This window comes from Gallus gallus, chromosome 4 (genome assembly GCF_016699485.2).
Source record: "Gallus gallus isolate bGalGal1 chromosome 4, bGalGal1.mat.broiler.GRCg7b, whole genome shotgun sequence".
Classification (NCBI taxonomy): domain Eukaryota; kingdom Metazoa; phylum Chordata; class Aves; order Galliformes; family Phasianidae; genus Gallus; species Gallus gallus.
In genome coordinates this window covers 81365323-81380783 of record NC_052535.1, presented here as the reverse complement: position 1 = coordinate 81380783, position 15461 = coordinate 81365323, and the positions used below count along the sequence as shown (strand labels likewise).

Here is a 15461-nt window from a genome sequence, read left to right as displayed (position 1 = left end):
TTTTTTTTTTTTTTTTTTAATTCTTAAGATAATCACCAGGTATGAGATTTGCCTTTCTGCTGCTTTATAGAGGATTTTGATGGCTTATATGCTCACTAACTTCGAGGACACTTCACTTAAAATCCTGCTACTTCACTTTAACAGTGCACAGGAAGATTTCAAAAACATCTTTTTCTTCATGATTACTGATGATGCTATATCAGCCCTTATGGTTGTCATTTGATTATGAATTCAACTATTTGGGATGCAGATTTTCAGTTCTGCCAAATTCTTTTGGCATGATCATGCCAAGTTTCTTTGACATGCATTAGGCAGAATCATTCACCTATTTCTGAGAATGGTAATTTGGTACAGTTTGATTTCTCCTGTGGTGGTAGTGGTTTATTCTTAATTTTTTTTTTTTTTAATGAATATCTGTTAGAAAATTGATCAGCTTTCAAGGCTTTTAAAATTTTGGACCACACTGTAGTCTGCTTTGACTTAAATAGTTTACGTCTGGAGAGACTGCATTATCCTGGATCTTAATGTAGCTTTTGACAACTCTTAATGTTACTCAACTTGTATGAGCTCTCTCTGCCATTTATGAAGAAGAGAGTTTCCCTTTATGGTTATTCACAGCTGCTTCTCCTTGGATTTAAGCAGTCATTATCTTCTGTACTCTAAAAAGCCTTGACCACCTACTGCCTTTCCATTCGCACTCCAACAGTGCCTGAACGGAGTAAGAAGAAAAACAGTGATTTGGAAAAGTAAAATTTTGGTGTGAGTTTTGTGTGGTTGTGGAAGGGTTTAATGGGATAACTTTAGGGAGAGGAAGAATCTGAAAGAGATACCGTTTTTCCTCTGCGCTCTTCTATCCCATCTTAACAGCAGGCTCTAAGGGGATCTCTCTCTAGTCCTTAGCGCTCAAAAACTGTGTGGTTTATGTTTCCTTATTTCACACTGGATTTTATGTCTCCATTTGAGATGAACTTTCCAATTGCAAGTCATTATGAGTCCCTTCATAATAGCTGATGAACCACATGTAAGCATCTTATTACCTCTTCTTCAAGTCAGTACATCTTTAAGTGATGACTGACAATGCTGGTGGCACTGAATCTTCTGTTTGCCTATGACAACTATTTTTTCCACCAGTTTACTCAGATTTATATAATACATGGTCATGGGATTATTTTATTCTGGCTCTGGAGAAAGCTGGATTTAGTCATTGGCCAAGAAGTTTAAAAGAAAACATTGCTTCTTCCCAAAGATAATTTACTTCTTGCCAAAGATAAACATGGAAGAAAAAATTAGAAATACTTTTTTTTTTTTTTAAGTAAATTTACTTAACTTTCAAAGGAAAGCCAAAGTGAAATGAGTGATAGTATGTATGCAATAACAACAGTGAAAATCTGTCTTCTCTGGAAATTCATTTGACAGAATCGTATCCTGGCCTCCATTAATTAAAGCATTGCCAGTCGGTCAAGGGAGATGAACTTTCCTCTTTAATTAGCACTGGTGAGATCACACCTGGTTTGCCACGTCCAGTTCTGACTCAGCTGTACAACAGAGACATGGACATATGAAGCCACAAAGATCTTCTCTCTTTGTTTTACTTCTGGCAAGATTAGAATAACCGAAAATTGGGCTAGAGAAGGTCTTGCTAAGTCATCCAGTAGATAATAAAGTCTTCTGTAAGACAGAATCACTTTATAGAGAAATGTTTCCTGGTTAATGTTAGTCTTTTTCTTTTTTTAGAAACTTCTAGATGGTGAAATTCTTCAGGTTCTGTGAGATTTCCTTTGGTGTTCTTTTGCTCCTTACTATTAGAAAGGTTTTCCCACATCTAATTTACTTTTTTTCCTGAAATTTAAGTCTTTCATTAGATGATGTTTTCCCACTCGGAGCACCTCCCCTTCAGGGGCAGGCTGAGAGAATTGGGCTCTTCAGCCTGGAGAAGAGAAGGCTCCAGAGGGTCATTGTAGTGGCCTTCCAGTACCTGAACAGGACCTACAGCTATGCTGGGGAGGGACTTTTTATAATGGCGTGTAGAAAAAGGATGAGGGGAAATGGCTTTAAACTGGAAGATGGTAGATTTAGACTTGATACTAGAAATAAATTATTTACTGTGAGGGTGGTGAGACACTGCAACAGGTTGCCCAGAGAGGCTGTGGATGCCCCTCCCTGGAAGCATTCAAGGGGCTGTGAGCAACCTGGACTAGAGGGAGGTGTCCCTGCCTATAGCGGGGGGTTGGAAGTAGATGATCTTAAAGGTCCCTTCCAACCCAAACCATTCTACGATTTCTGATTGGATTGTCTGCACAAGCTTGTCTTCCCCAATCATTAAGCTGTCTTCAGTCTCTGTTTTTCTGACTTTCTGAACTTCTAGTGATTTTGGTTGATTTATTCTGGATGCTATAATAGTCCACATCTTCCTAGGACAGATCATTTCATGTAAGGCTTTACCTGTGAATGCTTTCAGCTCCAATTCAGGCTAATAGTGTTGCATACATTGTGTCTGCTAGAAAGCAAAGTGTTTGCTTTCTGTCCCAGCATGAGATCACTAGCAATGGTCTGTGGTCTTCTGCATGGATCCTGACTTGATCATTCTCAGACGGTATTTTCTGTAGAAACCTCATGTACTGTTTAGGACTGAAGAATGTGCTGTTTGGTGACCTGGGTTGTTAATGCTGAATGTTTGCTTTCAGAACACTTGACAGAATGGTGTGTTTTATGAAATGGTTCATTGGTCATTACAAACTGTCTATAATAACATATTACTTATTTTAGAAGGGGCTGTAGGTTATTCAGCGGATGTCCCTACATCAGATCGACCCCACAGTGAGACAGCCACCTATGTTAATATTCCTGTCAGTCCTACTTCCAAAAAACAACTTCATTACATGGAACTGGAACTTCAAGAAGCCAGCACAAGCATAAGAGGTAAAGAAGCCTAGAAGACTATATAAACAGCAATAAGTACAGTGTTACAGATTTTATGTGGTGTGGAAAATCTTAATTTCTCTGTCCATATCTCTTAATTTCATCTGCCCATAGCCTCTGGCTAATAGAGGAATTTGTACTCATGTACATTTGTGAGTTAATTCTTGTAACTCTCAACTCTTTTGGAAAAGATTTGTAACTAGCAAAGTTCTCTAAGATGTTGCATTGTATATGAACTCCTCCTAAAGTGAATGTTTCCATGTCTCTGAAGTTTGACAGACAGTAATTTCTTTCATTTTCCTCAAGATTTTCATTGCATGCATTAGGACTACACTTGCTTAACTTTTCTTGCTTTGATTCAGCAAAAGGGTCATGGGTGTAGGTGTGCTGGGCCCGCTCCTAAAGATATTAAAATGCTGCCTCTGGAGCCATGTGGCAAATGTGTAAGAATTGAACATGGTGTTTTCTGTCTCCTTTCCATGAGGGCTGCAGGAAAGCAGTAGCATTTAATTATATACCATCCCACCTCCCCTGCACCCTCCACCTGCCCACCTCACCTGCCCTCTTCTTCTTCTGGATGTGGAAATTTTTCTTGTCTTGGAGAGTTAGCACACACATGTGAGTTACAGCTACCATGTACGGTCACTTACAGGTCCATCCCTCCTTACAGAAAACTCTTAACAGGGACTTGGCATTCAATTCAGCACACTTTCTATTGAAATATCTTCCATTTTTCCCCTTTATTTTATTTATTTAATTAGTGTTGTTGTTCAGTGCCATATGACTTTAGGTAAGTAGTTCTAAGCTTCTCCCAGACCTTAATTCAGGTCTCTGTATAACACTCTGTTGAGATATGGAAGTCATGTTTTATCTCCATTTTCAAGACAGTGAACCAAAGCATTAAAAAGGAAGAGCCTTGCTTCCATAAACTGACATTAATTTTGCTGTATGTCAAACACCAATCCACGCTCATGTTGTGTAACTTTGGAGGTGCTCGTAATGATTATAAATATCATATTCTTTTCATATTAAAGTTTTCCCTTCTTCCATAGTGGTACATCTACACTGATACAGAACTGCTCTGCTCCTGAACAAATAGAGCAACTTTTGTCTCCCTTATTGCCGATTATTGGACTGAATTGTCATTCTGTTCAATTTTGTCTTCTACTGGGAGAAATAGGGGTGGAGATTGGAATGTGGAGAAGAAATACAAGTGTTTCAGGTGCTTACTTGAAGAAAATCAGATACCTAAAATAAGTAGATAACAAAGCTTGTGAGGTTTTTTGTTCTACTTACCATCTTACCTGTTTTATAGAGCTTACTTTAATAACAGACCGAGATCTCTTGGGAAATCTATGGGAGAAGTCTAGCAATAGCTTCAGCCTAGGTCAGTTTTACCTCAGATTGTGTGAAGGGTATGGACTACCATATGATTTAATTTGGCATTTCAGGGAGCGGATCATCCCGATATGCACAGATTGACATTGCAGCCACCGAGACAGCCCACAAAGTGGGAACACAGCATGCGCAGTGCCGGGAGGAACGCTTGCAGGAGCTGGAGCAGAAGAAGAAAGGAGCTCAGCAGTGACTTGTCTATGAAAGAACTTTTGCTCACCATAAATCGGTACTCATTTAAATTCCAAAAGATTCACATTTATTTGAAAAAAAAATACAAAGCTGCCGTTGCATATTGCATTTATACCAGATTCATTCCAATATTTTGATTCCTAATTGGAAAGCTGGTAACGAGAGGGGTGTGTGTGCATTCTTTCTTTTTTTTAAAAACACTTTTGGTTGTAAATTCCTTTCCTTTTTCATATGCAATAGATGTAAGCTACCTTTTTCTATAAGTCTAAAGTCATGTAAGAACCTGGAACCAATTCCAGTGCTTTTTAAATGGTGGCATTTTCTTTAAAGAATTTGAATGTGTGCAGATAAGGGGATGTGAGTGTGTGTGGTATGTGTACACATATGTTTGCACACGTGCATATGTATGATTGTATGTAAGCACACATTACAGATAAAATATATGTATATGTCTGAGTGTATAAATGATGTAAAACCTTTATTAATGTATTAATGAAATCTTAAGAAAGCTAGGAAACTCAGTGCCTGATTATTTGCAGGCATGGTTTTGTTCAATTTATATGCTCATTTATGGACATAGTTAACTGTATCTAGGAGTAATTAAGTTTTATACCTCACCAGTCTTTGGCTAAAATTGCTCTGCTTTAAATGTTGCAGTCTTAGGGGTGCATACAGACAAGAGCACACACACACATACAAATGGTTTAATTTAATTATGCCTAAAAACCTAAGTAATTTGTAGTGATGTTTTGGGTGCTTCTGTTCTTAAAAGCCCTGTGTTAGACACCATGGGCTTTGACTTTGTAGTTGCTGTGTACCTGTAATTCTTATCAATTCTTATCACCTGGAATTTAACATACACGCTGACAAAATCAGATCTCAGGTTGCTCACACAGAGTAGCTTCAAATCAGGTTATTCAAAAGAAATGTCCGCATTTGAAACGTGAGTTCTTTGTTTATCTCTCCAAAGCTATGCCTGATGTATCAGCATAAAAATTGGATCATCCACGTTGACATGAACGTTTGTTTTGGAATAATTCTCTGCTATACGTAGGTAGCATTAAACCAGCCCTGAGTTAGAGCAAAATGTCTTCCAAGATGGTTTTTGAGGCAGAATTTGACCTATAAATTTATGTGATTGTAGCCTGAATAGTAATGTAAAATGTCAGAAATCTCTCAAATAAAAAAAAAAAAAAGGCATTTGAGAGGTGATAATTGCCACTGTCATCTTTTCTGTATGAAGAAATACTTTCCTGTTTATTACCCCAGCTTATTTCTGAAGGGAAAAAATAAATATTTCTTAGGAGACTCTCGTTTTAAAGTACTTTCTTACTGTTTGACAAACATGCCGTAGGGACCTACTCTGTAAACACACATTCAGTACAAAGGCAGTAGCATGAACTTTTTCCCTGGACTTGAAGCTCCTTGGGACCAGGTTTTCTAGGGCTCAGTGCTCGCCAGGACCAACCAGTGCTGTTCCATTATGAGTTCTCCACTGCGGGGCCTGCAGGGATGAAACTTCTGTGATGTGTTTATTTATATTCCATATTTAAAACGGGTCGTGCTAGCCTGATGCACTGAAATGCAGTGTATTCCAGTGCCATTTTGTTGCTCAGTCACTGTTTCAGAGCTGTATTCTGATAATGGAATAAAAAGCTGGGATTTCAGAAGGCCAGTATTTAGATGTAAGTAGTGGATTTCCTTGTGCTGTAGCCAGTGCAGAACTGTTTTCTTGATGCAGTAAGTTCCTTTCTACCTACTGTGGCATTAGGATGTGTGACAACAGAATGGAGCAGTGCCCTGATTTGCAGTCCCCAAGCCACTGGCCTTTCTCTCTCATCTGCACAGAGCTGAAGCTTTCATCTGCACGGACTCAGCCTTTATCAAACCATACACGGGACCATGCTTGTAAGTGTTGCAGAATCATGATAGATAATGAAACTGCAATATTTTTGTAGTAAGAAAATGCATTTACAAGGAAAACACACCACCCAGGTTCTCTGCAGAGGGCTGACCTGCTGTATGTTGCTCAAAACTGCTTGCACGTGGACTTCGCAGCATGAACGGAGACTTCATGCAGTGATGCTGCCATCAGACTGCCTCTGCCTTACTGGAGGGGTCATAGCATTAAAAATGTTTTCCAGGTTCAAAAGGGGGCATGAGTGTACACGTGGTTCTCTGTGTGCATTTATTTACTTACGTATGTCATAGTAACTCCAGCTAGGATTAGCTAGATGGCTGGATATAGATTTATATTTATAGTCTTGTTAATGTTAGCAGAAATATCTCCACAAACGAAGTAGTTTACTTTTCAGGCATCTATTTCTCTTTTTTTGTACTTAGCTCGAGTGTGTTAAATAGGAAAGATGACTTTCTCTTGATTTTTAAATTTGTTTCCTCATGCAGGAAATTGCATTGCAAAGCGCTGAGAAGGCTGAAGCAGGAAGTCAAGCCTTACTGTTGCATCTGTTTAAAAAGTGATGGCTTGCTTTTTTATAGCATCTTGCAGCCGCCCCCCTGTGGAGCTGTAAGCTTCATACTTCTGTTGAAAAAAAAATCAGTTTTCTCATTTGAACAGCAGGAACCCGCAGAAATGCAAAACATTTTCTCCTAAGTAAATAATGCGCCTTCCATTTCCAGCGGTGAACTGGGGAAAAAGAAAGTCAAGCCTTGTGCTTACCATGTAGCTTCCGCGGGTTAACTCCAGTCATAGCAGCATAGAATAGCTTGGGGTGGGACGGACCTTAAAGATCACCCAGTTCCAACCCTCTGCCATGGGTTGCCTCAACCCCACCACATCAGGCCACCCAGGGCCTCATCCAACCTGGCCTTGAGCACCTCCAACTCTAGTCATGCAGTTAATATATGAGCAGTTAGGCATTTACTCACACACGTCTTGCATAAGTGATTGTGATTGTTAGAGGACTCAGAGCTCTTTGCAAAAAAGAAAGGAAAGGAGAAAGAAATCTCTGAAGCTTTTGGTCATAAATGTGACTCATAACTTTTACTGGCACAAACAAAAGCTTTGCTCATCTTTAATTTAGTGTTCTTCTGTTAGTGAGCCGTTGCCAGTAGAATGGATATTAACTACCAGAAGGACAAAATGATGTTGGTCTGGTGATGTTCTCAAAGTACTTCAATGTGCCAGAAGTGCCAGTTTGGGGACAGTGCTCTCAGGGATGAGCAAACAGGCTGCCAGCAAGTGAAGTGCTGGGGCACAGCAACTCGGCCTGAACCAGCCTATACATACCGTGGTTGAATGCTCTCCACCATGCAACTGTTGTGCACATCTGCATGCAGCGTTTGATGCCTCTTCACTCCCACTGCCCTTCTCCATAGGTTGCTGCCAAATGTAAATACTGCTCCACTGGTTTTTTATGATGTTGCTTGTAAGCTGTTACAGAACATTCTTTTTTTTTATTTGGATAATGGAATTTCTCCAAGTCAAAAAGTGCTGCAGGAGGTGGAGGGCCAAGGTTTGAAGGTGCTTACTTGCTGAGCAAGGCAAATAGTTGCCTGGGTTTTGATAGTATTGTGATATTCCATTGGTGAAATGCCAATTAATGCCTGTAGGTGTCTAAATGTCCATGAAAATCAGTTGTTTTTAGCAAACGGCTTGGAAAAATTCCTAATTTTTCTCTCTGCCATAGAGTTAAAGAAAATGGTTTTAATTATTGTAGCTTGGAAAGTTGTACTCAGATTTGAATGATGAGTTATTACATTGTTGTTTAAATAAGGCTGGAACATGCACACTCCAGTAAGTACCTTTTCCAGTTTGCTGGGGATAGTATACGCATCCTTTGCTAAAGTTACTGCAAGAAGGATACAGATTTTTTGATTTCTAGCTGCTGATTTCTGTTCTAATTCAGCATTTTTTTTTGGATGACTTTGTTATATTTATGCATCTCGTTTTCCCTGGGAAGATCCTCAGCTGCCATTCAGCCAGTCACACAAACACTGCTTTGCAATTGAGGTTGAAGGGAAATGTTAATGAGACCAAACCAAATAAAGATGGAAGGCTTAGAAGTTATTGAATGGAAATTTGTGAGGACAACCTATGTAAACCTATCCTTTTTCAGTGTAGGTGGGTAGAATTAGGGGCACGGTTTGGTGGGGATGGGTTGGTGGTTGGACTACATGATCTTAGTGGTCTTTTCTAACCTTAATGATGGAGGTGGTGGAGTCACCGACCCTGGTGGTGTTCAAAGAGCGTTTGGATGTTGTGTTGAGGGACATGGTTTAGCGGGAACCATTGGTGAAGGGCGAATGGTTGGACTGGGTAATCCTGTGGGTCTTTTCCAACCTTAGCGATTCTATGATCCTATGATTCCCTGATCCTATAATTAAAGTGCCATTGAAAAACATATAGATTTTTTTTTTCTCATGTGTTCAGTTTCATGCTTTCCTTGAAAGATAGCTGCCTTCAGGCAGTCTCACGCTGAAGCTTAGGTCAGGGATGATCTGGTGGATACAGATTATAAACAGTTCTTCTGTGGACTTTTTGTGCAGAACTGGCATATAAGTGACAGCAAAATACATGTAATCCCCATCCTGCATTATAACACAATAAATGGTTTCTAATGCAGTGGGCAGGTTTAGGGAAGTGCAGCTGCCAACTGAGCTTTGAGTTTGGTAGGAACTTCAGAGTGAGGGAAAGTTAACTTCAAATTTACTTGCTGTTATACATTTTTTTCCTGCATCAGAGCATCTAGAAATAATTCAGATGTATTATCTCACTGTGTACACAGAGGCGTATGTAACATCACCGCTTTACTGAAATAATAAGTGTCAGTTTATCTGAGGAATGTGCGGTGGGGGGTGGGATCAGAAAGCAGATTTAGCGTGACAGTAATTTATCTCTACATTACATTACACTGCTGTGAATTCCTTAAAAAACTAAATCCTAGCACCTGCTATTGTATAAGTTAAATTTCACTCATCTGTAGGCTGAGCTGGCAATTTAAGGGTAGCTCAGTGCACAGAAAACAGGAGGTTGTGCTCAGTAGGAAATCTGGCCTTTGGATACCAGAGCTTGTATTTTATATGGAATTGCTCAGATTCATCCCACATCAATGTCTGTCTCTATTACTGCTGAAGGATGGACGCTGTGCAGTGCCATTTGCTGCTGCACACGCTTGGTCCTCTTACAAGAGATGCTTAGCAGCACTGGCTACAAATCCAAAGTCATGTTGGGGGTTTGACAGAGGAGTAGGTAGGTGTCAGTAGGGAGCTGGAAAGCAGCAGTTCTTTGCTGGTGAGTGTACTGACAGGAGGAGGGAGCAGCTGAAGAGCATTTGGGTCTGTAACATGTGGGGTTCGGACCACTGCTGGAGTCTCCTCTTTGTGGTCGTAGCGGGGATGTGAGGTGTCTTGGAAGAGGCTGAAGGTGCTGCTGTGTTCTCAAACAGATCTGCCACACCATCCTTAGTAGGAATGGAGCGGAAGCTAAGGGCTGGTTAAATGCCAGGCTGGCCTGCTGCCCGTGTGGCACCGTGTGTCCTGTTGTCCCTGCATCAGCCCTGTGAATGATTCAATATGCACTGGTTTGGTCCTTGGAAAGAGTTAGCCTTGGTGTCTGTTTTCTCTCCTTGCTGAAAAGCATATGAAGCTTTGGTCTGTGTGTTGGGTGAGTGATGGCTTCTGTAGGGCCCTGCTGTGAAAGAGCAGCCTGGCTGGGCACTAAGGTGTACCTAACACTGCGTTCAGCTGTGTCAGTGCAGTTTAGAATAGCTGGGAGATTTCCTAGAGGGGGAACAGAGCTGTTGAAAGCCCGTGAAGTGGCTTTATTGAAGTTTTGCTCTCTCTGTGCTTTTTGAAGTACATGCCTGATGCCAGAGACCATCAGTGATAGCTGAGAATGCATTTTCTGCGCTAATGAGATTTGAAGCCCCAGGCGGTCTGCCTTTGGGATTTGCTGCCACAAGATATATCTTCTAGCACGTGTATTTCTGGCCAAACCCTCCTTCACACTGACAAAATTTAACATGTTGAGACCCTCTACCTGGCCGGGGAGCTGTCAAGATGCAAATCACAGCCTGCAGCCACATCTTCAGTTTGGGCTTTCCCAGGAACCCCATTGCTATATGGACAAGACGTTTGCCCTGATCAGCACAGAAGAGCTGGAAGAAAGCAGATCAAATTAAACTTGGTGGTGAAGGAGCAAGGCTGTCAGTGTGGGAAAAAACCTGAACTACCTCCTGCCCTCAGTCTCCACTGCAAAGAGGTAAGTGCTCGAAGCTGAGTAGGATGAGCTGCTCTTTTGCTTGGTTCGAAGGAGCTAAAGAGAGCTCGTTTTTAATCCTGTTATATTCATGTAGCTAAAAATGCCCACTCCTGTTTCTTCTGTAATCCTGGATATACACTGCAGAACCACTTTACATTAAAAAAATTTTTTTTTTTTTTTTTACAACTCCAAAAATTCCAGCATAGCTATTGATAGAGATAGCAATAAAATGAGAAAGAAAACAGCCCCTAAGCAGAGCTCTGGAAACTCACAAATGAAGACTTTGCTTTGCAGTTCTGCAAGCTCATTCTCTGCGGGGGAACGAGGGTCAGTTTGCACAAGACTTTAATCAATTGATTGGTAGTGGCAAGGGTTAAGCAATGCTGGCCAACTGAGACTAAAGCAGACATCGTCAATACATCCTGTGTAGACTGTGGTTATCAGCTGTTTGAAGAAGGGCTTGGAAAAGGGTAGGTTGCTTCAGTCTTCCAGGCGATATTTGCCTGCGTGTCTGGTGTTCAGACTGTTGGAATGTGTTTTATTTTGTGCGAGAATCTGCATTAGTTTGGTGCAGAACAAAGTATAACCTGAAAAGTTCCTAACAAAAACGAGGTGCCAGCAGCTTGCTGTTGAACTGAAGTCAGCAGTAACTCTTGGCTCCTAAACTCTTGCCATGGAAGTCACTTCTTTTGGAGATATCTGTTTTTCTACGCTGTTCACTCCTGTTTTGCTTTTTGAACCTCACAGTGGAACAAAATACGAGATCACCAGTGGTCCCATGAGCTGGTATGTGGAAACTCTGTACACTATGACTGTTTATTGAGTCTAATGTCCACAGGCATATTCAGCATTGTAAATGGGAGTCCCAGAACATGGGGTTGAAGGTGGAGAATGAACTCTTTCCCCACTGAAAGACAATGTAATGGTTGGACTAGGTGATTTTAGCGGTCTTTTCCAACCTGAGTGATTCTCTGATAATTAATGGTTGTGGTTCATACATCTTGAATTAGAAACCGAGAGTTTAATTTGGATCTGGATCTGATGCCAAGCACTGCAAATTACTGGGTTTCATCTGCGGGTTTCCAGTTCTCAGCACGTTTCTTAAAGTAATGGTGTTCCCCTCCCTCTTTAAAACCAGTGGCCTGGAAAATTACAACTGCAGCATATTAGATATTTCTTTTAGTAAGAGGCTTATTTCAAAGAAATTCAGCACTCGCTTTGCCCTTTGAAAACCACCAGGTTTAAATTACGGTAGATCAATTCTTGACAGGCAACTTTTGAGGCCGGCAAAAATGTTACTATTAAAGCGGATGTGTGCAGCTTTCTGATAAGTTAATACATCAGTGGCAGAACAAAACAGCTACATGCTGTATTAATGTACCCATCATTTTTATGTCCCCATGTGAAGCATTAATATCTGTGTATGGGTTTCTTTTTAATTTAGGAGAGCGCTCTCGTTGAGTGGTGGGGTAATACGTGTGAGGATTTGGATATATGAACGCATTCAGGAGTACTGATAGCATTTGTGTTACAATTGTCACTGTACAGCGTGGCTCAGCTTGAAGTGTTTTCTCTGGATGAAAGTTTATCAATTTATTTTGGCTCAACTGGGCAGATCTAAAATCTGCACTTCTATTTTATGACTTGCTGCTAGTAACAACAATAATAACAAATCCACTCTTTTTTTTTTTGCTGTAGGTTGATGTCCTGCTTCCCCACAGGTGCTTTGTGAATGGCCTGAAATACATGAATACATGCTAGCTGTGTGTCACATTTGAGAATGTTGGTTCCTGTACTTTGAAACTGCTATATGGAAAATGCAGTCTTCATCTTCCACAGCTCCCTGTTTGGCTTTGCAGTGATAGGTTTGTTATGAAAAACAGCCTACTTACTGACTTATTTCATGACTTTTTAACTTATTTATTCTATTCTAATTAAGTGCTATGGAAAGAAAAGTTCTGTTTAAAAATGATTTCAAAATTACTTGTGCACCACTGGTAGATTTTTGTATGTAAGAGAGCGCCTTTAGAAAAAGCAAAAACAAAACCCAACCTAAATACATCTCCAAAGCAGTAACAAATGATGACAGGGAAGGTCTGTGGATCATGAATATGCTGCAAACTGAGAACTGTGTGTTAACTCTGTCTGGGTTAGTTCTGAGCTGAGCACTGTATGTGTGCTTCCCAACAGGTCCCCTGCAGCACAGCTCCCACTGTGATGCTCTGGTTTCTGGGTGCTGTGGTATATGTGTGCTGCAACTGGATTGCTGCTGGGACGTGGGGCTGGGAAGTGGTGGCACCTCAGATGCAGCTCACAAAATATAAATGGTCTCCACAGGATGAAGTCAGATACTCTTGCTACTTCTGATCTATCAGGCATAAAAATCCCTCAGGGGGTGCGGGTGATATCATTACAGCAATCCATTTGCTGTAGTGGTTGTTCCTTATGCCATGTTCCTTATGTCAGGGTAGAACGATGCCACCTGAGCTCCCCTACCTGCATGTAGGACATGGTGTTCCCATTAAGAAAGACTTGGTTATTTTTCTATATGCTATGTGTTGTGTATATTTCCCTCTCATTTTCTAACCCCCCAACCTGTTTAATAATCTGTCCTGCATGAAATCACTAACAAATTTGAGATCCTTTTTTTTTTTAGGGAAGAGTTTGACAGACTGTATAAAGCACAAAACATTCTGACCTTTCTTCTCCCCCCTAATAAATACAGTTCTTTTCCTCCCTCTTCTACTCTCCTACTTTTGTATTTCCATTTTTTCTTCTCCAGAGTGGTTTGAAAAAACTGTAATTTGAATAATTACAAGATAAATCAGATAAATTACCCGGTAAGGAAGAGAAGGCTCAGCTACCCTGGAAAAGCTGTTATTGCTTTCCTATTCAGTCCCTGCCTTTCCCTGCAGTCTCACCTGTGACCTCCACAATTCAACCTGCACGAGGCACAGGACTGGATATATGAACTGTACACAAATCCAAGTATTCCATTCATACCTTTTTTCATGGCTTTGAAGTTTTGTTGCTTTTTACATGCATGGAGGATTCAAGCCCTTTTTAATAGTAGCATCTCAAAGACTACTCACTCGTGTTATTTTGGCCGTATGAATTGTCTCTGGCTTAAAACCTCAATACACTGATTTGAACAAATACTGATGGGTGAAAGGCACAGACTTTCGAAGCATTGTAACCAGACTTCAACCTGTGCACCCTCTCCAGATCTCAAAAAAAGCAGCAAAGAGCCTTGGAAGGAATGGAAGCCATCCCTAATGTTTTCTCTGTGCTATTGCAATATCAAACTGCCAGAGTGTTTCAGGAGGAAGCTGAATTTAGGAGGAGCAAACAATGCTGCTTAACATTTTCTCCTCTATGTTTGTATGAACAACCTTTGTACCTAATGACTCATTAACAGCTGTGTTCAACAACTGAAGTGAAATGACTGCACTAAAAGGAGTTTTCCCATCTTTTTTACTAATGACCCGTGACTTGTTCCTGATTTTAAATTGCTGCAACATGTAAAAATATATGTTGTCAGTCTCTGTACACTGAAGCAGTTACCACTCTCTGTTGGAGCTTACGCAGCTTTTGAGTCTGATTACTGTTGTGATGTGTTGAGTAAAGACCTGGTGGAACCCTCAGCTGTGCTTATGGGGAGTGCTGAGGCCGGTGTTGAAGCAACTGTGCACTGGGAGACAACTGTTACTACTGCTGCTCTGAACCTGGATGTGTTCTGTGAATCCAGCACTTTCTTCTCTTCAAAAATTCTTCAGGAACTCTTCACAAAACATATTCCTTTCCAGGTACACACCAAAGATGTAACCCAGCTTTGTGCTCTACCCTCTTGTGAGGGCACGCAGCTACTCTGCCCACCTTTTCTGTGGGCTGTGATACTCACATTGCTATCCCCTCCGTGTGACAGGCTTCTACCAGCAGGCGTATCTGAACGTTCTTCAGTGAAAGCTTCTTCATTCAGGTACAATGCAAATAGCATTTTAGAATTTGATTCAAGCACAAGTAAGTGTTGATGCTGATTGTAGGAACATTTCAGGTATTACAGCTGGATGTAGGAACTTCTCAGACTTCACTGCTTTCATGAGCTGCTTTGCTCTGCTGATGTATGCAGCTTACGTGCTCAAATTCCTCCAATTCCAGTGTGTAACACAATGCAGCTACAGCTGTGTTAAAGAAACCTGAGTGGCCTCTACTGTAATAGTCTGGGGAAGAAATGGTTATTTCATAGCATCCTGGGAAAAAAAAAGATCTCTCTTTCTCGAGTAGAATCTGTTGTGGCTATTTTTGGGTTTACTTTTTTTAGCTTGCCAACCAAAGGAGACATGCACCACAAATGCTATGAACCATCTCTAAGATGATGAACTTTTACTGGAACTTTCAGTTGCCTCTGAGGAGGCGTCTGGATGAGGAGCTACGTGATTTGGTTCAGTGGCTTGTGGTAGCAATGGTAACGGGAGGACAGTTGGACTAGATGATCTTGCAGGTCCTTTCCAACCTTGTGATTCTGTTTCTACGATTCTCTGGTTTCAGCAGAAATCATTCTATAAATTCCATTATCTATGGAACAGTACATCAGTTAACTTTGCTTCAGACAAAACAAAATATTCTTAATGAAATCCTGGAGCTGAAAACATAGAGGTTGCTCTAAGCTTTACTGAATGCTATCTCTGGCACTACAGCTGCGAGAGGGAGATCTAGCACCATGAATGTGGCT

The 15461-nt window shown here is 40.8% G+C and overlaps 1 protein-coding gene across 2 annotated transcripts in view; it reads left to right on the top strand.

The window, feature by feature from the left end:
• Positions 1–5711, top strand: part of DOK7 (docking protein 7) — a 59613-nt gene extending 53902 nt beyond the window's left edge. For both annotated transcript variants that reach the window (XM_420818.8, XM_004936196.5), the window contains exons 11-12: positions 2767–2919; positions 4371–5711. In XM_420818.8, coding sequence (XP_420818.4) covers positions 2767–2919; positions 4371–4507 — 290 coding nt within the window. In that variant the 3' untranslated portion in view covers positions 4508–5711. The remainder of the gene's footprint in view (positions 1–2766; positions 2920–4370) is intronic.
• Positions 5712–15461: the final 9750 nt, after the last annotated feature.